This window comes from Ursus maritimus, unplaced genomic scaffold (genome assembly GCF_017311325.1).
Source record: "Ursus maritimus isolate PB19 unplaced genomic scaffold, ASM1731132v1 scaffold_2, whole genome shotgun sequence".
In the NCBI taxonomy this organism is placed as follows: Eukaryota; Metazoa; Chordata; class Mammalia; order Carnivora; family Ursidae; genus Ursus; species Ursus maritimus.
In genome coordinates, this window is record NW_024424452.1 from 24090088 (window position 1) to 24114465 (window position 24378).

Genomic DNA, 24378 nt, shown 5'->3' on the forward strand with positions numbered 1-24378 from the left:
AAAGCAGGGGTCTCCTCCATCTTAGGAGACCTGAAAGAGGATGGGGAAAGCCCAGCCAGTTCCTTCTCCCCAGGAATGGATGTGCGGGCGGGGGGCAAATGCAGAAGAGAGAGAGGTCTTAGGCTTCTCTGCCTCTCCTCGGTATTTCTACAGAATCTAATTCTCACACATGCCATCTTGAGCCCCAGATTTCTCTCCCTACACAAATCTGCTGTGGCCTCTAGAAGAGCCACACTAGGAATTCTCCACCCTCCTACACTGAGGAAAAAGGGGGGTGCCTCTTCATCCCAACTCTCCAAGACTGCCTAGGTCCCACTTGCTGACCTCTGCTATACTTCACACAACTTTCAAACACTAGACAACCCCTAGATGATGCCCACATGGGTTTCTGTGTGTCTGGGATGTCATGTGAGTGTGGTCTTTGTACACGTTGATAAAGGTGCTCCTGTATTTTCATGTGTCTGGGTGAGGGATGAGAGGGCCTCCGCATGCCTGCGTGAGTGCGCTCACATGACTGGGTATTGTGTGTCTTTGTGTGAGCTTGGGGGATTGTGTGTGAATGGTTGCAACATCCTTATTCCTGACAGAAGGTCTCAGTGTGGCAAGCTTCTCTTAGCCAGCCTGCAACCCCTTCAAAGGCACTCCACTCAGGGACCGTCTACCTCTGGCCTTCCCCAGAATCAGCACACGCACTGAGACGCATGCACACTTCCTTTCAAGCGCAGCTCCTCTGGCCCGGGAGAACGGACAACCCTTGAGCATCCTCGCTCCGACAGCTTCCTCTTGCCCCCATGCCCTAGGTGGAGAATCCTCTATATGGAGATGGACTCGGAGCACTGGCAAGGGGGAAGAGAAGTGGCTAGGAGGAGAGTCGAGAAAGGCAAACTGAGGACACGCTGGAGGAGTACGGAGCCGCTGCAGGAGAAGCAGGTCCCACCCACACCACGCCCCTCCCGCAGAGGGTGGAGAAGGGGTAGTCGGTTCCCACCCGGGTCTTCCTCTGGGGTTCCCAGGTCTCACTCGTCTCCTGAAACTGGAGCTGTGAGAAGCAGCTTGGACCCCCTCCTCCCATGCATCCACCACCCCCCCACCCCCTGCCCCATCATCCGCGTCCAGGCAGTTGCTGATTGGCTGCGGGGAGCAGCGTCCCAGCTTCCCGTCTCCAAGGCGGGAGCCGAGCAGGTCCGAGGTGGGAGGCGCACTAACCGGCTCTGGGAGCCCCTCCCGAGTCCCTGCGCCCAGCGCCCTGTGCCCTGTGCCCTACGCGAGGGCCGTGCCAGGACTCCAGGCAGGCAGGTGCGGAGGGAGCAGAGGGGACCACGGCCAAGGGTAGAAGCAAGTCCTGCGGGAAGAGAGGCGCTGCTGCTCCAGCTGCTGCCTCCGCCGCCGCCACCACCGAGCCGGCGTCCAGAGCGGGCTGGCAGGCCGGGCGCGGAAACTAGAGGAGCGAGGGGCGAGCTCATGGAGCACACGCACGCCCACCTCGTAGCCAACAGCTCGCTGTCCTGGTCCCCCGGCTCGGTCTGCGGCTTGGGCTTCGTGCCCGTGGTCTACTACAGCCTCTTGCTGTGCCTCGGTTTACCAGGTGAGGAGCTTGCGGGAGAGGGAGGAAGCCAGGAGCCCCAAGTGCGGAGCAACCCTGCCCAGAACCCCCAGGCCTCGATATCCTCGCCGTGCGATCCCTGGCGCTCCCTCTGAAAAAAGTTTAAGCCCTAAGGGCAACTGCGGACATTTCCAGAATGGGGGAAAGGAAGTTGTTGTGGCCTGGCGGGGACTCTCATCTGTTCGTGTGTGTGTGTGTGTGTGTGTGTGTGTGTGTGTGTGTGTGTGACGAGCGTGCATAGCAGCTGATGGGCATGGTGGGAGTATGGGTTGGTGTGAGTGTGCCCGTGGATTAGAGTATTTGCATGCGCATCTGAAGGGATCTGTGTCCCTGAGGGTGCCCAGTGGGGGGCCGTGTGTGAGACTTGACCGCACGTCTGGACAGATGGCTTAGTGGGGGCTTCACTTCTCCTGCCACCCCCCACGTCCACCCCAGCCCAAGGAAACCTCTGCCCCTCTGCCCCATCGCGTGTCCCTGCCTGATTCGAGGTGAAGCAGGAGACTCTGACACCCAGCACACTTTCTCTGGGGCCACTGGGAGGGAGCAAGGGAAGAGCCCCTGTGACCCCCTAAGCGAAGAACAGGTCTCCAGGCAGGCTAAGAAGGCTCAGGATGGTTCTGGGACCATGCTTTGGCCAGGGCAAGGATCCAGAGACACACACGGGCTGCCAAGGCCACCAATTCAGGGGGTCACAGTCTCCTTGAGGACATGCCTTGCCCCCTGGCTTTGCTTCCCTGTCTACCCACCCTGGGCAGCCGATGACTGCTGCAGATGTCTAACTGTTCCCACATCTTAACGTCCTCTCCAAAGTGTGGCTGAGACTCATGCAGAATTCCTGAAGAGAGCTGACCTGCTGGGGGCTGGAGGCTGCTTGCTGTTTGTGAGAGAAGGGGAGGGGTTTCCTGGGGTTTTAGCTTGAGATAAACCCTTCTTCCAGATAGTCCCTGAAACAGTCTGTGTGTAGAAAGATTCCTAAAGATCACTTGCAGAGAGCTGAGAGAGGGACAAAAGGAAGCAGAAAGAAAAAAAAAATCCAGTGTACAGCCTAGAATCACAGCATCATCTACCCTGTCATTCCGCATCCTAGGATCCTGGGAACTTGGGAGCTGGATTTCTGAGAGGCTTGCTGAGATTTCCTTTTCAAAACATTCAACTTGGTGGTCAGGGACCCTGATAAGGTTGTTTAAATAAATCCCCCTCCCAAATTTTGGCAGGCACGAGAAAGCATAAGTTTACAATCATCAAACCCCTCTCCCAGCGAGTGATGAGGTTTTTATTACTAACTAATCGTTCTGGCTGCCCTGGGAGACGCTCAACCTCTGATTCGCCCTGCTGGGGCAGCAGCACGTGTCCTTTAATTACCTTGAGCAGGAACTGATTTCAGTCCAGTCCCCATCTTCCCCTGTCAGCCCTTCTGAGCCTCTCCCAGACCTCTCTTAAGGTGAGTGAGTTTTTGAGAAGGTTGGTTATTGGTGACACTTGAAACAGAGAAGTGACAGGCCCCCTTTTGCCTCCAGCTCTCACATCAGAATTAGACTGACCCCTCCACCTTCACCCCTCCATCTCTTCTGCTGACTAAAGTAGCCACTCTTTCAGGCTTTTCTCCTGAAAACCCTTTAAGGGACAGACATAAAGACAAGGGGAGGCTCCAAGGATCCACAGCAGGAACATGAGGATGAGCACAACAGGGGAAAGCTCAGACCTTCAAACACCTCAAGGTGGAAGACAAGGTACCTCACATCTCCACAGCATAACTCCTATGCCACCTAGGGCCTTTTGAACCCATAGCATTGGCACCTATTGTGTGCCAGGCAGTGCTAGGCACAGGATTGTCAAGGCTGAGTCCAGGATCTGAAGACTTAAAATAGGGAGGGATTGGGATGAGAACTTGGAAGGCATTCATGTGTACTAAGAGTTGTGACCACCTACTATGTGCCAAGTGCTAAAGAGGTGCCTAAGGGACTTGGGGATCCCTAAGGTACAGTCCCTGAGTTCAAGGACCAAGCATTCTGGAAAAGGATGATTGAGAGGCCAGGCTTGCGGGAAGACCATGGGCTGATAATGGTTTTGTTAATGGCTTGCAAGGTGGTTCAAAGGTAAAATCCTTAAGCCATTCTCAGATCCATAAGGGCAGGCAAGTATGTCCTAGTAACTAAGAATGCAGACTGTAGAATGAAGCAGAGCTGGGTGTTAACATGTGGACCTTCTGTGACTCCGTGCCTCAGTTTCCACATCTGTAAAATAGGCATTAGGACAGCCGCTAACTCCTGGAATGATGTCGAGAAATAAAAATGTTGATGGAGATGATGGTGCAAGTTAAGCACTGAGCTCAGGGCCTGACACATCACACACTGATTGCTGCTGTGGTGCTGCAGTTGTAGTCATCACAAAGCTGATCTGGTTGTAAGGAGGGGGGCTGCTTGGCATGTGAGCCAGAGAAGGCCCTGGGAGCCATAAGTAAAGCACTTAGCTCAGCGCCTTACTCCTCCTGCTGAGCTCACTACAGTATTCCCCTCCCCACCCCCAGCCACCAGCAATTAGCAAACCTTCATTACCCTGCTACTGACCGGGATGCACAGCTATGCTGGGTGTGAAGTAACAGACCACAGGGCTTTGTAATATTGTTGAAAACTGAGATTTTAATTGAATCACTTTTCCTGGCAGTGGACTCACCCCATTTCCAAATTCTCACAGGGGTGGTTGAAAACATGGGTGGGAATCAAGGGGTGGATGGGGAGTGGCTGAGTGTTTGGCAATAGGGGAGCCATTAACTAGGAGAAAGCACAGATGTTTCTTACCTCCTTCAGTCTCTAGACTGAAAGGAAGAGCTTGGGAACAGCCATGTGGTCCAATACTCTGCCTCTAGGAATGGCCCCAGACAGTCTAACTTAACTGGTCTGGAGTGGGTCCCAGGGGGTCCTAATGTGAAGTATGGGCAGTTAAGAACTCTTAAGAACTTAAGAACTCTTAAGAATCTGCCACTTAAGAACTCCTAACTTTCTATACCATAATTTTTCCCACCTATAAAATAAGGGTAACAGCAGTACCTACTACCTACACAGATAGTGTATATTAAATAAGATTGTCTATATAAAATGGCTTAGCACAGTGCCTGGATTGAGGAAAGCACTTACTAGTGCCTTCTCCGCAGTGAATCTTTTTCTATGTTAAATGCTTAGATTACTTCACTTAATCCCCACCACATCCTTGTGACTTGTACATGTCTCTGAACCCATTTTACAGATGAGCAAACTGAGATTCAGAGAAGTGGAGTATCTTGTCTATAGTCACACAGTCTAGTCAGCATGCAAACACCTGCTCTTTCAATTGCACCACAATGCCTTCATTATTGCCAGGAAGTTCTTTTAACTAACCCTAGTCCTTCATGCTGTGTGCTCAATGGAAAAAACTGGTGTCCCAGCTGTCCCTAAAACTGTCTCTTTTCTCCTCAAGTAAGCAAGATGTTTCTAACCTTTCAAAATGCATACAATAAGCCAGCCAAACTAACAAGGTAGAGTTGGGGACACTGATGGGGCCAACTGAGACAAGACAGTAAAAAGCAGAAGGCAGTAGAGGAGGAAGAGATGAGCCTGGTGCCTGGGGGAAGAGAGCAGCAGGCAGGACAGGTGAGCCTGGCTGATAAGGAAGGAGCAGCGCAAAATTAAACTGAGATTTGAAAGATATTTTTTAAATTTTACCTTCTAAAAGGCACCAGGGATGTTAAAAGAGACAAGGTAAGGAAGATGATAGCCTGAAACCACACACCACCCAGCAGATAGGAGCATTTACGCAACTCCCAACAGGGCAGCCAGTAAGTAGGAAAAAGCACAGGTAATACCTGTCTGTGAGGGTCGGTGAGAGATGGAGATGAGTCTGTCATCTGGCAGATAGTCAGTGCTATGACACACAGTAGTTAGAGTTGTTATTAAGCAGGGGTGGGAAAATGGTGACCAGTAAGATGGACCGAGCAACTCCAGACATGTTCTCACTCACCTGTAAACATCTTTTGAGAAAAATATGGTAAACAGGTTAAGAATATATGGTCTGGTGATAGACCTCTGGGTTCTGAGTCCTGGCTTTGCTACTTACAAGCTATGTGATCTTAGGCAAGTGACTTTAACTACTCTGTGCCTCACTTTCTCCATCTGTAAAATGGGATGATGGTAATAATGACACATATCTCACAGAGTTGCTATGAGGCTTCAGTGGGTTATTCACTTAACACACTGCCTGCCACACAGTAAGCACTTTATAAGTCATTTTTTCATCATTTAAAAATTAGGAAAATTAAGGAAAAACTCTCAACTTGTTTTTTGACACCAGCTTTACCCTAATACCAAAACCAGACATTACAAGAAAACTACTGACCAATATTCCCCATGAACACAGACATACACAAAAAAAGTCCTCAACAAAATACTACCAAATCTAACTCAGGAATATATAAGAATGATAATAAACCAAGACAAATTTGGGTTTACTTCAGGAATGCAAGGCTGGTTCAACATTTGAAAATCATCAGTGTGATCTACCATATTAAAAAACCTAAAAAAAGGAAATCCATATGATCTTCTCAACTGATGCAAAAAAGTATTTGACAAAATTCAACATCCATTCATGATAAAAATTTATCAAACTGGGAACAGAGAGAGAAAGAACTTCTTTAACCTGGTAAAGGGCATCAATAAGTAACCTATAGCTAACATCACATTTAATGATGAAAAATGGAATGTTTTCCCTCTAAGATCTAGAGCAAGGCAAGGGTATCTGCTCTTGGTACTCTGATTCAACAGCATACTGCAAGTTCTAGCTGGGCAAGAAAAAGAAATAAAAGGTATATGGAAGGAAGAAATTAAACTTTCTATTCACAGATGATATAATTGCCTTCAGAGAAAATCACAAAGATTCTACAAAAAAAAAAAAAAAAAAAAAAAAAAAAGCTCCTAAGAACTAATCATGAGTTCAGCATGTTTGCAGGACACATTGTTAATTTGCAATAACCTACTGTATTTCTATATATTAGCAATGAACAATTTTAAACTAAATACTGGATTTCCAAGTTCCCTTGAAAAACCAGAAGAACTAATATTAGGCTCATATTCCCAGACAGTTGGCTGTAGCTGAGGAATAGACTGCTTTCCTATACAGCTGCTTTTATGTGGTGTGTGCGTGTGCATGTGTGCACGCACATTATATAGGTAATGACATTCATAAAATTCAAAAACCGAAAAACATAAAAAGGCACACATTACAAAATCTCCCTACCATCCCTTTCCCCTGCTCACCAATTCCCAAATCCAACCCATCATCACCACCACACAGGTAACTAGGTCATCAGTATCTTTGTTTCTTATTTGTTTTTTCAGTCTTTTAGTGTATATATAAGCAAGTATGAATAGAGGATTTCAACTCTTTTTTTTTTTTACTCTCCTCAAAATGAGCACATTGTACACACTGTCCTCTGTCTTGCTCTTTTTCGCTTAATATATTAATCATCCACAATGGTATACTGAAGCCTTTTCATTCTTTTATGAAGCTGCGTAGTATTCCATTGTATATTTGCACCATAATTTATTTAATGGCTGTCCCTTTCAAAAGCACAGGGGCACTCTAATGTCAAAGTCCCTACATGCTGCACTTAACTGTCCTCTGTAACCTGTATGGCCCCTCTTTATGCACATTGGGCCTTAGGATCCTGGTTATAACAGTGGGAGAAAGAGCACTGCATGAGGAGCCCTGGATTCCAGGCTTGGCTCTGGCAATAATTCACTGTGTGAGTCTGTCAAAGACCTGGGGGAGCTGGGCTCTGCTTGTATAGCCCAGTTGGAGACATGGCCCATAGATGGGACACAAGCACCAACCAATGAAGTAGCTATGCTGGAAGCTGGCTGGGCTGACCTTGGGCTAGAGTCCAGACCAATAGCTTTGTTGACCTCGCCCCTGTGTGATATCTGTAGTGAACCCATGTTGTCATTTTTGCTTTTGAGGTTGAGTATAAAATGCATTGCATTAGAACTGAATGGACATGGATTTGGATCCTGTATCTTATCTGTGTCTGCTGTGTGATCTCAGATATGATACTCCACCTCTCTGAGCCTTAGTTTTCATTTGTAAGAAAGCAGTCACCCAAGTTCAGCAGTTAAGCAAAGGGTCTCTAATGTCAAACTGCCTGGGTTTGATTCCTAGCTTCCCTACCTGCTAGTCTGTGACCTTGGGCAAATTTCTCACCCTCTCTCTGTCTCAGCCTCATCAGTGAGATGGGATCATAGGGTAGTTGTGAGGATCAAATGAAATTGTAAAAATGTATAGCACTATTCTTGGCACATGTGCACTCTCAAATAGAGTAAGAGTTCAGTAAATGTTATTAATCTTCTGTGTCTTGCATTGTTGTGGTGGTAATCCCAAATAAAATATGCAAAGACTTCTCATGTTCCCTCAAACATTGTGGGAGCTCAATAAATAGGTGGCATTGTCTGACATGTCAACAAGCCTTGTAAATCCCCTGAAGCCACACATTACTTTATATATAGGTCTTTTCCATAACTGCACAATTCCATTCAAAGTACTCCCACCAGGAATGAAACTCTCTGCCCTGGAAAACTAGGAAAGAATTATCCAATGGATTAAGCAATCAATTCCATCATAAGCCTAAGGAATTTGTACCTCTCAGAGAGTTGACTGTGGTTCAGTGAAACCTCCAGAAATACTGTCAGTCCAGAACATGAAACCTTCTTCAGCTAAAGTTGATAAAGGATCTGACAAGCACCCAGCAAGACTGCCCTGCATGCTGCAGCCAGGATCATGAACAGAAGCGAGGTGGGGAGGTAAACACAGACCCTGACACTGAACTTCCACGTGATCTGAACTATGTGGGCAATGCTGATAGGGGATGCCAGCCCTGCAGAAAGTACCTGAAATGCTAGGGGCAGGGGAAGGCAGGTGTCTTGCCTTCAAATACCTGCTAGGAAGATTCAGATAGTGTAAATGCACACAATGGCCCAGCTTTAAGAAATGCTTCACTTACCCAAAGAATCATGCTCCCCTGCTGTTTTTCTGAAAGCATGTGACTCTTTTGGTCTAATTTTCCCTCAGTGATAGAGACATATGTACCAAAATCACTGCACTTTCCTCTTAACAACTGCTAGTGCGTATGTTGCACTTACTATGTGCTAGGGATTCTTCAAAACATTTTACAGGCACTAACTCATTTAATTCCCCCAATGACCCTTTGAGGCATGTATAGTTATCATGCCCATTTTTCAGATGAGAATGTTGAGATACCCACAGTCACACAGCTACGAAGTGACAGTGATACTCAGTACTGCTGTCCAGCTTTATTGTAAGAAAATGGCAGCCCACACACAATGACAGCTGACAACGGACACTTGGGCTGGGTCACAAGGGATGGGGGTGACAGACAACAGGGAGAAGTGGGGACTGGGGGAGGTTAGAAAGTGTCACCAACACTCAGTTCTCCAGCCAATCCAGTGTTGCCAAATTCTTCCAAAAATCTAGGAATCCAGATTTTTATGTGAAATATCCCGATGTTTCAATGTTGGCAACTAATTCAAAAATTTTTAAAAACACTATGTGAGCCAGCACTGCATGAGCCAAACCACACATATCTGCAGGCTTGATACAGCCCACCAGGCTGCCAATTCACAAACTCCAGAGTGGGTAAAGCTTCAAGAAGCACCAAGAAATGCCAAGGGTGGGGGTCACAGTGGGTGGAGAAGAAAAACAAGATGCTAGGCGGAGGAGCAAGAAATAAAGAAGATGGAGACCCAAATATGTGACTAAATAAAAAAAAAGCAAGCATGCCAACTCAGGAAACCAGGGATTTGGCATGACTGGAAGAAAAGGTTCCAAGTACTACCACAAATTGCATGTTGACAATGTTCTGGAACACAAATCCACCATTTTTTGGTAAACGGAAGAGCCCTTAAAATCTGACAGCATGGTGGATTAGGGTGTGGGCTCACAGTCCCCACTGACCTGGATTCAAATTCTAGCCTCAAGACTTCCTATTGATGGGGCTCTGGCAAGTTGCTTGAACCTCTCTAAGCATCAGTGTTCCTCTCTGCAGAATGGGTTTAACAGTGCCTTTTTCACAGGGTGTATGATATAGACAAAATGAAGCAATGCATGGCTAGCAGGGACCCCAGTGTCTGCCACTCAGTGGCTGCTGTTTTATGAGTGCAAGCACCATCATTTTACAACAGGCGGAAACAGATTTTAGCCAAAGCTGCAGAGCTAGAAGTGGCAGTGCCTAAACCAGAACTTACTTTCCCAACTCTTATTTAGTTCCCTATTTACAAAATCACACCGCTAGTGGTCTCTTGAGGAAGCAAAGTGATAGGAGCAAAGGAGAAATGGGCTATGGAATTTTAGAGCTCAGAGTAATCATCTAAATTTTGGGGATTTTGTTGTTGTTATTATTGTTTTATGTAGGATTATTTTAGTGGCACAAGGCTGCATCATTATTAAATCCCTTTTCAGTTTTCTCAATCCTTCTGATTCTATGAAAGGATGAGTCTCATCTTGGTCGTAGTGTCTTTAACACCTTTTCATTTGCGCTAAATTTCCCTTTTCAACAGACACAGAGCAGGCCCAGGGCTCTGTATCTAGCTAAAATTTAAGGTCAGCCTTGTATTGTCATTGTATTTATTTTTAAGAATATCTTCTGTTTAGAGCAGGGAGGTGGGTTTCTGATTCAGGGTTGCTATATGTCCATTGCTGTCCAATACAGTAACTCCCAGCCTCGTGTGGCTATAGAGCACTTGACATTTGACTAGCACAACCCAGGAACTGATTTTTTTATCTGTTCATTTCAATTAATTTACAATTAAGCCTTGACACTCAATTCAGTTACTGGAAAATAACTGTATACTTGGAACAACTTGGGTATGTGAATCTAGTCTTTTCAACTGTATATTTTATGGCATCTAAACAGAGATCGAAGATTTCCACTGAAAGATTTAGCATCCATAGAGAAATGTGCTCAAAATGTAAAATACGTGCCAGACTCTGGATATTTAGTATGAAAAAAAATTAAATATCTCAATAATTTATACTGATTACATTTTAGATGAACACAGTTAAATAAAACATACTGTTAAAATTAATTTCACCTGTTTCTTATTTTCTTAATGTGGCTGCTAGAAAAACTGAGATTGCATATGTGGCTCACATTGCATTTATATTGGACAGCAGTATTTTTTAAAAATTTTTTGAAGATTTTATTTATTTATTTGTCAATTAGAGAGAGAGCAAGCAAGCAAGCACAAGCAGGGGGAGCAACAGGCAGAGGGAGAAGCAGGTTCCCCACTGAGCAGGGAGCCCGATGCGGGATCTGATCCCAGGACCCTGAGATCATGACCTAAGCTGGAGGCAGACACTTACTGACTGAGCCACCCAGGCATCCCTGGACAGCAGTATTATATAAGGTATAAATTCAGGGGGCGAAAAAAGGCAAATCACTTTAAAACAAAATGTTAAATAAATAATAGTACAGGGAACACAAGAATATGGCAAAAATCATAATGTTGGTGGGCAAATCACTACAATGTGGGGGGAGGCCTGATCTAGTACAATGCTCTTAATGCAGAAACTGAGGCCCTAGAGAGGACAAGGAATTTCCACCAAGGTTACATAGCTAACCAGGTGTGACCCTGACCCCAAATCTTTTTTTTTTTTTTAAGATTTTATTTTATTTATTTGACAGAGAGAAAGAGACAGGAAGCGAGAAAGGGAACACAAGCAGGGGGAGTGGGAGAGGAAGAAGCAGGCTCCCAGTGGAGGTGCCTGATGTATCAGGGGCTCGATCCCAGAACGCTGAGATCACGCCCTGAGCTGAAGGCAGACGCTTAACAACTGAGCCACCCAGGCACCCCTGACCCCAAATCTTTTAGATTCTGACCTATTAGATATCCCTATTGACCACTGCAATAGGGATAACTCTGCTGTCTCTACCCCACCAAGGGAAATGTAAGGAAGGGAAGATCAGGGTGTGGGGAGGATGTGGTTACCTTAGATCCTGGTGGGATTCAAAGTGAGGGAACTTCCCTGTATGGATAAAAGCCAGGATCTTTGCTTTTCTATCAAGTGGAGGCTGAATGACTCGGGCTTCTCCTGAGTAAAGGTTATGACCAGCTGAAACTACATTGAGAGTTGGGACTTTCAACCCAAATATGTTTTCATTTTGCCCATGGCAATAAAGAATGAGACAAGAAACCAGAAAGTGCAATTAGACAACTGCATTTGCATTTATTGATTCACTTACCCACCCACCTACCTACCCACCCACCCACCCATCCATCCATCCATCCATGTGCCTGGCACCACCAAGTACCAGGCACTGTGCTAGGCTCATGGCAAGCCTAAAAAGACCCGCCCTTTATCTGCGTGCTCATATGCATACACATGGGGAAGATCAACATGATCACAAACCTAAATAAATGTAAACAGTCATGTGTGAAAGAACATGAAGGAGAAGCACATGGTGATAGGAGAGCTTTTCATGGGGGAACTCGCCCAATGGGGAAGCCAAGGAAAGCTCCCTCAAGAGGAACAACTGGAAACTGAAGGCTGAGGCAGGGAAGAATGGAAGAAAGAGGCAAGGGGGACAGGCTTTGCAATGACTCGTAGCCAAGAGGGGACTGGTGTCACATATCGGAACAGAAAGAGGGTGAGTGTGGAATGCCAAAAAGGAGTCTGAAGACAGGAAGAGCACAGGGCATGAGATGCAAGCAGAGCAAACAGGAAGCCAGAGCTTTGTAGAAACCACACAAAGTGACCCTGATTTGGGAAAACACATTTTACAGTGTTGACTCCTTTTGACTTCTGGTATTCACCAGTAACTTCTTTTCTTTCCCCCCTCGTTTGCCAGAATGTTTAGCAGTTGAAGACCGGGGAATTGCTTTTCCACCAAAGACATTTCTTATCGTTTTCAGCTAAGTGCAGCAAAAACTATCAGCCACATCACTTCCCAGGAGGGACTCTCCACAGACCCACACACAGCGACATGCACACACACGGACATACAAAGACGTATGCATACACACAGACACAGAGACGTGTGCACACACAGACACACACAGGCACATGCACAGACAGACATACACCCACAGGGAGACACACACAGAGACATCCATGTGCATGCATGCATGCATGCATACACACACACACACACACACACACACACACACACTCCTCCCACAGTCAAAGGTATAGAATGGCCTGGTGATTCTGTTTTGGCTGCAGCCCTCTGCTTTTAGCATTCCTGGCCTCACCACCATGGTTCAGCTCCACAGAGCTGCTGACAAGATCCATCATCTGCATCTTGAACGAAAAGCAGTGGCTTCCCTGGAAGGTGGCAAAATGGAACAGCGACTGGAGAAAGAACTCAAGAGGGACCAATGCCATGAAGAGGGTAAGGATGGGCATTCCTTAAAGGAATCACAGGCCCACACTCCTGACCTTCACAGAGCCTGGTCTCACATCATGTCCGCCCTCCACACCCATCCAGAACACCACCTGTCCTGGCCAAAAGGCATCAGGAAAGTAATACTGGCTTAGGAATTAGGCATACCTGGGGGTTTGAGTCCCAGCACTGCAACTTTGCTAGCTGTGAGCTCATGAGCAGGTAATTTACCTTTCTTGGAGCCTCAGTTCCCTCATCCGAGAATGGCGGTGATCAGTGATAATACCACTTTATTCACTTAGCACATATATGTGGCACCCCTGTCATATGCCAGGCATCCATGTAGGCACTGGAGGGAAAACAACGAATGCCTGCACAGGTGTACGTTCTACCCAGGAGATAAGAGGTAAACAAGTAAACAGACGCATAAACAATACTATTTGAGACAGTGATAATGCTACCAGGAAAACAGCAGGATAAGGTGATAGGAAACTACATCAGATAGGATGGTCAGGAAGGGGCTCGCCAAAGAGCTAATGTCTGCACTGCTACTGGAACGATGGGAAGTAGTCGGCCACAGGAAGTGCAGGGGAAGGGCATGCCAGGCAGAGGGACCCACAAGGATAAAAGCTCAGAGGTGAAAATGAGCTGGAGTGAAGGGAGACTTGTGTGGCTGGAGTACAATGAGGAAGAGGGAGAGTAGCAGGAGATGAGGGGAAGAGGTAGACATGGGCTGGACTGTGGGGGCCTTCTGGTCCACAGTGAGGAATCTGGATTTCACTCTAAGTGTTGCAAGAAGAGATGGGAGCCTTTTAAGCAGCTGACATGACCTAATCTGCGTTTTTCAAAGGTCTTTCAGGCTGCTGTGGAAAAAAACAACAACAACAACAACAGTTGGAAGGTGGTTTAGGAGGGAAGCTGCAAGTGTGAACGATCTCTGGGTTCTGGTAGGACAGAGTCAGCAATACTTGTAGAGTGCCCAACACAGTGCCTGGCACACAGTAGGAGTGTGGGTCAAGGGTCATGTTCTCCAGTCCTACTCCTACTCCATCCATCATCACCTCGGTCTCCAAGTAAAACAGCGTCAGACAGGTGAAATGAGCAAACTAACAACGTCCTCAGACATCAAGGACGTCTGTGCCTGGCTCTCCAGGCACAGTGGCAAAGCGCCCGCAGCACAACAGAGAGCTATCATCTTGGTTGTGGCAGTGGGCAAGTCTTGCTAATGATCCAGCTGTCAGTCGCAAGAGTCCTGAACAGAGAGAAAGCAAGTGTGTGGACAAGAAGAAAACGGTCACCTTCAGCACTGTCATTTGACAAATGAACAGGATTGAGTTCTGGCCAGCACAGTAGAGGGAGACTGTCACTGTGACTGCATTCAATTCTAATGACCCAGGGTACAGCAAGAAGAAGGCAGTGATGCCCCCAAGACTAAGGTGGAGACTCCAACACATCGTGAAAATGGGCAGAGAGACCTTACGGAAGAGGGAAGAAAATGGTGGTTTGCCTCTTGAATGTCCTGAGAGTTAGACCTTCTGCCCAGAAGAGGATGGTTTTGGGAAGTAAGAGGACTTTTTTTTTCCTTAAGCACTGTCAGCACCTAATGCTTTCCTCAAAATGCTAGTCAGATACATGCTGGTTAACATCCTTCTCAACCACCCTCATATAACCACCTGAAGAGGCCTGGACTAGGGGTCATAGCCAGTCAACAGCCGACAACCAACTGGAAACTCAGACCCCACAGAATGTGAAAGAAGTCTGTTGAAGGTTTTCTTAAAAAGCAGCACCTTGCCTATTAACATTCAGAGGCAATCTCATAAAAATTCAGGTTTCTCATGAGTCTTGGAAAATTTTAAAGGCTAGAAAAACTAAGCTCTCCCTGACTGTCATCAAGTGCCTAGAACCAAGTAGTCATAGCCTCCTTTAGATGGCGCTTGGGCCATCCAGCTCACCACAGTCCCCACCTTTCCCTATTATACCCCTAGCACAGATTTCTGTGTATATATACATATACACACATATACATACACCTAGCCTGCTTCTCTCACTTATTTTCCCTGCCTTGCTCCTATAGGATTTTAAATTTACTGTGTTATTTGCCTTCCTCAAATATGACTATCACACACACACACACACACACACAACACACACATCCCATATCCATTTATACTATCACACTTTTAGCCTCATCTACTCTTTCCAACCACACTAAATGTGAGCACCGAATGCTCTCCTGCAAGAAGGGAAATTGGTAAAAACCTGGATGTGAGATCCACTGGACTTTCCAGCTGTGTGCTGTTAACTTCTCTGAATGCCAATTTCCATATCTGTAAAATGAGGCTGAGTGTCCCCCCTGTTGAGGAGAATACATGAGACAACATACCTGGCACATGACAGGTGCTTAATAAATAGAAGATTTTTTTTCTTAAGACTGACAAGGATTTCCTTTCAGATTCCCACCTGGGCTCCTTCAGCTGCGTTAAGGATCAGGCTCCATTTCATAAGGCCCTACTTTGTGCCAGGGGTTCTAGGGCATAAGGATGGGGGAAAGAAAACATGAACATGACATGGCCCTGCCCTTAAAGAACTCACACTTCAGTTGGGTAGAAAGGCAAGTCAATAATCATAATACAATGTGACAAGTTCTATAACAGAAGTGAGGTGAGGGAAAGGCATTTAACTTCCTGTGGGGCTTCAAACTTATCTTTGCCTGGGGGCATCAAAAAATGCTGAGCTGGGTCGCCTGGGTGGCTCAGTCAGTTAAGCATCTGACTCTTGATTTCAGCTCAGGTCATGATCTCAGGGTTGTGAGATCGAGCCCCACATCAGGCTCCGTGCTGGGCATGGAGCCTGCCTGAGATTCTCTCTCTCTGCCTCTCCCTCTGCCCCTGCCCACCCCGCCTCTTTCTCTCTCTCTAAATTAAAAAAAAAAAAAAAGTGCTGAGTTAGGCTTTGAGCCCCTGACAATACACATTGGATCTGAGTCATCTCTGTGATGCCAGGACCCTCTGGGGGACCTTTGCAAATACTGAATGGATAGGTGGGTGGGTAGATGGATGGGTGGATGGATGCATCAGATGAATAGGTGATTGCTTTCTTAATCCCATAAATGTAATGTCCACACTCAAGAAGAGACTGAAGAAACATCTTGATCACAGCTATCATCACTACCACCACTACCATTTATTGAGCACTGACTCCGAGCCAAGCACTGAATCAAACCCATTATTCCACACTGCCTCATTTAATCCCCACACCAATGCCCGTGAGGTGGTACTTCTATTATCCCCATTTGGCAGCAGGGGAACTGAGGCTCTGAGAAGTAAAATAACCTGCCCAAGGCATTCAGCTACTGAGTGACACAGCTGAGATAGAACAGGCCTGTGTACCACTGCTTATGCTCCATGCTTGCCGCTGGGCCTGCTGCAGACATTGGTATTCAGGGCATGGGAAAAGACAAAATGCTGTGTCTACAGACCTCTGTCTTGGTTCACCCTCCTCTTTGCAGGCATTTTGAGGGCCTATGTCTTCCTTCCTGATTAAAGACTCTCCCAGTGTCACCACTGCCCTCTCCCCAAGCAGATGGTTTAATTACTTGAAATTATTTTTAAGCAAGGACAGGCAGGTGAATTCTCTCTCCACCCCACACCTAACCTACAAAATGGAAATTGAGTTGCCTTTTTTTTTTAAGTAGCATATTGTGGATGAAACAATTTCCATGAAAACTCTGTGGTCTTCCAAATCCTTCCAAGGTTTCTGTTATCAGCCCTAAGTGGGCTTAATTTCAGTCACTGCTCAGAAGTCCAAATTCAGTTCATGTGGTGAATGTTTATTGACCACCTATTATGTGCCAGGTCTATTCCTCATGCTCAAAAAGAGTCATCAATAATAGCCATTAATGTTAATATAGTGCTGGCCAATATGCAAAGTGAATTAAAATTTACAAAGGGCTTTTTCATCCATTATGAAATTGAAGCTCGGAGGAGTTAAATAGCTTTCTCAAGTTACTACCGGTAGGCCAAGCTGAAAAGCAAAGCTACATCCTTGAACCTCAAATACAGGACTCATCATTCCACTACATAAGCAAAGCTGTCAGAGGTAGGAATGATCCCCAAAATAGAGCCGCCCCTCTGAATCCTGCCAGGACTTCCCATTATTCATTCATTCATTTGTAAATTACATGCTAGCTATTGGTGGCACAAAGACAAATAGGTCTGCGTTCCCGCCCTCAGGGAGGATACAATCTAATGGAGAGTTGAAGAAGTAACTTACCCACATTACCGTGAAGACTGGTAAGAGATAAGCCAGAAGGAAGTCCATGTACCAGGGGACAAAGAGGAAGAAATCAACCCCAGTCTTGGGTTGAGGGGCCAGTGCTGGGAATGCAATAGGGGTTAATCAGGGCAGACTTTTTGCCCCTACTGTCTGGAACTCACTTTCCTCCTATCTGGGAACCAATATGCAATGTGAGTTCTAACCACAAGTCTTGTTTCTTCATCATACACATGAGAACCTTTGCTAAGGACTGGGAATGAGAGAGACAAATGAATTTTGCCCATGCTTTTGAGACATGTACTGTCCAGTGGGCAAAACAAGTAAACTGAAAATTATGAGGTTGTACTATGTGAAATTATCAATATTTGACCAATTTTTACCTTTTAAAATGTTCAACCTACTACCCTATAGTGTAATAATTTGCTATTCAGAAAAAAAGCTCAGGATGATGTGGAAGCCCCAAACCAGTGGTCAAATACTGTACTCATATCTCCACCACCACATGCCCCATGTAGCAGGATCCATGGCTGAAGCTTGGATAGTACAGTTGCTGAAGCCTTGATGCTAGAAACTAAACTAACAGTTGTTTACCATAATTATAACTAACATTAATGGAATGCCTACTGCCTACTGGGCACTGTTTCAAGCACTTCCCATCCTTCCCATCCTTCTAACCCCACGAAATATGTACTATTATTACTCCCAGTCTACAGATGAGGAAACTGAGGCACATGGTAAGCTATTAAGTGCAGTCATGCAGTTAGTGCTATGGCAAAGCCAGGCTTCTGCTCAGCTGAAGCACTAATAGTGCTTTTGGTCAGGACAGTTCTTTGATTCCAGAATCACTCAGGTGGGTGCTTTCATTAAAGCCATATGATCTCAGGGGTTCCTGAGTGGTTCAGTTGGCTAAGCATCCGACTCCTGATTTCAGCTCAGGCTGTCATCTCAGGGTGGTGAGATTGAGCCCCACACCTCAGGCTCTCTGCTAGGCAGGGAGTCTACTTGAGAGTCTCTCTCTCCCCCTGCCCATCCCCCCTCCATAAATAAGTCAATCTAAAAAAAAAAGGGCAAGCCATGATCTCTTCCACTGAAATGGTGATGGGGGTTGAGGCACCTACCTTTGGGATATAGAATTGTAAAGGCTGTCCATGTTGGAGGTAGAATTATGGTAGGAATCAGGAATCAGGCAGAAAAATCTTCCTTGGGAGGGGTATGAGCATGATAATGGGGGTGGCATCTAATTCTCCCATCAGGCGGACTGGGTGTGAGCCTTATTTTTTACACTGGTAAGAACTAGAGCCAATAGAACAGTTTTGTGAGAGACTTTGGAAGACTTTGGACTGAAGCAGGACTGGTTGGGGATCCAGGAGACAAAGTGCAGCCCAAGGTGGAAAAGGAGGACGTTCCTTTCACCTCTGCTGGGAGGACAGCCTCTGAGAGTATTGGCACTTGGAGTCTCATGAATGGAATCTTCTTCCCATTCCATTTTGTAGTCAACTATTCCTATTACGTTTGAGCTTTGGTTCTCTTGAGGACTCTTGCTGGATCTAATAACATTTCAGCTAATTCTCTTGAGTTCTGTAAGCATACTATTATATTATCAGCAAATAATAATGATGATGATGATGTCTTTTTGAATAGTTACACCCCTTATTTTAGTTTCCTACTTTATCATTTTGGCTAAACTGTAGATCTGGATTCTTCGTTAGCAGCTTTAATATTTAATATCAGCTAAATTAGTTTTACCAATAGTATTTTATGAGAATGAAGAAAATGGATTGAGTTTTGGAGCAAATGCAGACAGATTGCTTAGGGAGCAGAGGGGCAGGGGCCAGAGCAAAGTTCCTGTAGTAACTCAGGTGTAATATGATGCCATGCAGGCTCAGTGCTGCACAAAACAAATAACTGTCAAGCAGCTACTGTGTATCAGGGACTGTACTAAAGACTAAGAATGTGGCCGAAAATGAGACAGACATAGACCTGCCTGCTGAGAGCCCCCAGCATCAGGATGACCAAGGAAAGAGAAAAGACAAAGGTGGTTCTAAGAGCTACTTGGATCAAGAATTAGCTGATGTGGTTTTACAGGTGGGCAACAAAAAATTACTGCAAGTCTCAAAACCTGGCAGTATAATTGATAATGACCAGGAAATTGACTGAATTTTTATTAGCTTCTGAAATCTTTTACTATCTATTCATCTGAAAAAAAGGAGATGAGAGCAATGAAATTAGAATTTTTCATTTATGAATGCTTTTGAGAATGTGGATTCAAGAGAAATTACCAGATATTTTAATTTTCTGCTATCTCATTCCTGATACCAATCAGGCTACCTGTGAAATAATTTGTGATAATTAACATTTGTCTAATGCTTTCCCAGTTTGTGAAGCTGCTTCCCAAGCGTGGTCTCCTTTGGTCCCCACAACAACCTTGGGAGTTTGCAGAGTAATTTCACTGAGGTTATCACACTGGATTTTTGAATTCTCATCCTTCATTTCCCTCTGGTCCACACACCAGCCAAGCCTGTCATTTTACGGTTCTGCAAACAAAGCATGCTTTCACACTTCCTTGATTTTGCACTTGCAGTTCCCTCTGCCAGAAAGCAGCCCATCCCTTCCTTGTTCAACCAAGGAGTGTCCTAGTCATTCTGGGAAACCCTGGGTGGGCAGGGAAAAGCCTTTTCCCCCAGGACAGCAAGGAAGGCCGAGCACCCTGGAGTAGGAAGCACTCAATGATGGTGCCCATGTCAGGGTAGACCAGCATATCAGTAGGCACAAGTTCTGTCCTGCAGCTGACTTAGGAGTCACCAGAAGTAATGGCCCCAAGGCCTTCTGCCTTCTTAAAGAGTGTAGTGGTTAACACTTTGCAGTTGGACAGACCTGAGTTTAAATCCTGGCTGTGTGACTTTTTGGCTATGTAACCTTGGGCAAGTCTCTAAACTAATCCTAAATTCCTTCCTCTATAGAAAGGATCTAATAATACACACCTTTAAAAATGAGGAGAATAACAGTAACTAAGTGCAAACCACTTATCACAGTTTCTAGCATATAAGAGATTGCTAAATGGAAGCTATTATTTCCATTATTAAGACCACTTCCCTTGTGGCAGAAAAAGGTACACATTTCTCATCAGCAGCATCATTACTGCTATTATTATTTACATTTTCTCTTATTCTAAGGCAAAAAAAAAAAAAAACCCACTTGCTTTTCCTACCGACCCTTTCCTTATTCTCTCTTGGAAATGGTATTTCTGCTCAGAGGAGAAAGAGAGGCAATTTGTTTTGTTACAGACAAGGGGTACAGCAAAGCATAAGGGGCACCAATCTGGGGACTGGACAAGCTGGCTCACAGAGAGTCAAGAACAAGAGCCATCCAGACAAAGTGGATGAGGGAAGTGTTATAGAAAGAGGGAACTGCATAGGTGAAGGCTCAAAGGCTGGTGAGAATGTGGCTTATTTGGAGAGCTTCAGATACAGTGGTTCCTCTCAGATGGGACATAGGGTAGGCAGGAGTGGTGAGTGAAATGGGATGGATAGGGGAGCAGAGGGCACAATTCCTGTGGTGTCTACTAGGCAGCCTACACTCTTCTAAGAACTTTCTATTTATTAACTTACTTAGTCCTTACAATCAGCTCCATTTTACAGGTGACCAAATGGAGGCACAGAGAAGTTAAGTAACTTGCTGATGGTCTCACAGCAAGAACATGTCAGATCTAGATCCAGTGCCCATGCTCATTACCAGCATCCCAAGAAGGCACTGCTTCTTTTTCTCTGTGACATTCAAGCATGCGACCCAATGCCAGAAAAGAAACAGACCCCCTCCAAAGTCATGATGAAGCAAGCCATCCTTTACTGCTGAATTCAGCCTGGGCAAAATGAAAGCTACTCTCTCTCTCTCTGCCACCTCCCAGTGTGCAGAGGTAGATTTTTAGAAGTTCCCAAACATAAAACCATTTCCATATAATTATGCCTCCTTGACCTACATGTCATTCAGCTGTGTGCATGGGTTGGAGGCACAAAAACCAATTTCTCCAACCAGAGAAAATTGCTTCCCGAGGCCCCCAGGTAATTAGACATTGTCTTCTGGGCATGGCCTGTTCCTTGTCCGCCCCATCCCTGACATAGGTGCTACCACTTCAACCCTGCATCCGCTGGGAAATGCAGGTCCCATGATGGAACAGAACATCCACCAGGACCGTGGCCTTGGAGAGTGTGCAGCAGGGTGGTGTGCATCAGGGAATTTTCCAATGATCTTGAACATCCAGATCCCGTGGAACCTTCCTCTGCCAGCCCAAGAGGGGAAAGGGGGACACATTACGCAGGAAGATGTTACCTCTGAAGCATTTCTGATGGCTCCTGTCAAATTTTATCTATGAGGAAGCTACAATAAAACCCATGTTTGAAAGTTTCAGTGAGGTTTATAAACGATCCTCTGTTCTTTTCCTCACCTGTACCTCGCCTCCCACTCCCCGGCCCTCCTGGATGTCTGTGGTTTGATACAGAAATAACAAACATCTTACTTAGTAAAATCCCTAATGCTTAAAGCCCTTAGATGACTCTCCATTTCCTCAGGACAAATTCAGCTCAAACCAAGTTGCAAAGCTGTTTGAATCATTCAAATCGGATGCTGCTACTTCTCCACCTCTTAGCCAGCCAGACCTCCCCCACCCCAGCTCTCTCTCCAGGCAGGGGTAGGCAGATGACATAATTGAGTGAGATCTGGTGGGGACTGGTTGAGCTGGAGGACACCCCATTTGGAAATGCCACCCAGCATGGCCTCTCCTTCTGATTTTTAGAAGAAGCTCAAATCTTCTACTAGATGTGAAATACTCCAATTTGTAGATATGACAACTGAATCAGAAATCCTAAAGACACATCTGCAGCCTAGATTCTACCCCATAAGCCTCCAGTCTGTGACCTCCATTCCATGTTGAACTTCTAGCTGCTCCAAGAGCCATTCTCTCTCTCTCTCTCGTCTCTTGGCCTTTGCACATTCTGTTCCCTCTCGTTGGCATACTTTGCTCCCCAATCACTTGACTGGTTCCTGCTCCTACATGTCACTGCACACATGCCACTTCCTCCAAGAAGCCTTCCATGATCCTCTAGGTTAGATTGTTACCCCTTCTTAAATGCTCCCATTGCACACTGTCTCCTGCTGTTGAGGAGCTTCTGTCTGGCTTCTGCCAGGCTAGAAGCTCCAGGAAGGAAGAAACCATTTCTCCTGGTTTATGACATCCACAGCTGTGGCAAGGTGCCTGAACACAGCAGGGAGTCAGTGTCTGTGATAGAGGAAGGGGAGGGAGGCTGGCCTGAGTAGTCTGTGATAATGCAAAAAAAAAAAAAAGAAAGAAAGAAGAGGAGAGAGAGAGAGAGACTCACTCCAGAGTCTCTTGGGTTGGACTGGTAAGCAACAAAAATAACATTTCTTGAGCTCTCACTATGTACCAGGTATTCTTCTAAGCATTTGCTTTAGTTCCCACAAGAGCCCTATGAAACAGGTATTATTATCCCCATTTTACAGATAAGGAAGATTAAGGCACAGAGTATTTAAGAAACTTGGGATAACAAAGCAAAAAGTTGGCAAACTTGGGATTCAAGCCCACAAAGCCTGGTTTCAGAATCAGTGATCTTAACCTCTCCACTTTTCAACAAGGGAAAGGGGCAGTGCTCTACAGAAGAAACTGACTATCACACTCGGTGGATAAACAATATTTTCAGTATCTATTACATGCAAGGCATGGTATAAATTCTTAGTCTTCTTAACAAGCCTTATGGGGAAATGTCCTTGTCCTCATTACACAGATGAGGAAACTGAGTTAAGTATCATACTCGGGCAAGTAAATGGAGAATGTGAACTCAGATCCATCAGCCATCATAGGAGGTAAGAGGAAAAAGTTCTCAAGAAGCTACCTAGAGAGACTGGGTTTGGAGAGAAGAACGCAGAGGGAAGGGATAAGATCAAGTTATGCGTAAAATGGAATACCACAGAAATGACAGCAAGCAGATAAATGTTCCACAGAGAATGCCATGGGGAATCCATCCACCCATCCATCCATCCATCCATCCGTCACTCTTACTCCAAAAACGTTGATGGAGTACATACTCTTTGACTGCCCAGCAAATCTTCAAGCATCAGAGAAAAAAGATAAAGTCCCTGCCTTCCAAGGGCTCTCAGTGAGTGGGTGATAAAGATTTTGAAGGAGATCATTACAAAAATGTGTTAAATACTCTAGCCAATGAGGTGCTTGACTCAGCACACTGAGATCAGGGAAGGCTTTAAAAATAAAGTCTACTAGCCTAAGAGCTGTAGGCAGGGAAGGCATTCCAAGCAGAAGAAATAGTCCATGCAATGCTATGAAGGAAAGAAAGACTGCTGTGCATTCAGGCAACAGCTCATAAACTGAAGACCAAGGTGCATTTGCATGGGTTGCAGAGGGAGCTGATGGTATGAGAGGTATCTGGTTGGTCATGCAAAGACCCTGGATTTTGGCTATAGACCAAAGGTCTCAAGCCAGCTACCCACAGGCATGAGCGCACGCGCGCGTGTGCATGTGTGTGTGTGTGTGTGTGTGTGTTGTTTGTAGACCTGGCCACAGAAGGCTGTCATCCCCTCATGGGAAACCCCCAGGTAGAACTAAACAGTGGCTGCCCTCTTGAAGGGGGCAAGAACTGTCCGGTTCATTAAAGGCCCCTGCATGCCCACCTCACACATTAATATTACCTGCCTGGCCCTGTTGCCATTTGAGTTTTCAAACCCTGGCACAGAGCCATTGGCGGGAGGTCCAGGAAGTTTAAAATGACTCCCCATACTGCCTTGGAATGATTTATTCAGTAAGTTCTGAGCACCTTGAGCCCAAGGAATGGGTCTTATATTCCCAAGAGCCTATTTCAGGCTTGGCACATAGTTGGGCATCACTAAATTTATGTTGAACTGAATTGGATTCATGTGGAAGATTCTGGCACAAAACCCCTTCAGGGGAGAATGATAGTCTCAAAAAGATCTCTCTCACACTGAACTCTAAATCAATTTCCAGTTGCCCTTGATCACATCACTGGACTCATTTTCTGCAGTAAACCCTTTGTAA

The 24378-nt window shown here is 45.7% G+C and overlaps 1 protein-coding gene and 1 long non-coding RNA gene across 2 annotated transcripts in view; one reads left to right on the top strand and one right to left on the bottom strand.

The window, feature by feature from the left end:
- LOC121103777 overlaps positions 1-24378 on the bottom strand; it is a 93050-nt gene that overhangs the window by 61882 nt on the left and 6790 nt on the right. The window lies entirely within an intron of this gene.
- The window catches only part of GPR139 (G protein-coupled receptor 139), a 36053-nt gene continuing 13136 nt past the window's right edge, over positions 1462-24378 (top strand). The window contains exon 1 of the mRNA XM_008696963.1: positions 1462-1585. Coding sequence (XP_008695185.1) covers positions 1462-1585 — 124 coding nt within the window. The remainder of the gene's footprint in view (positions 1586-24378) is intronic.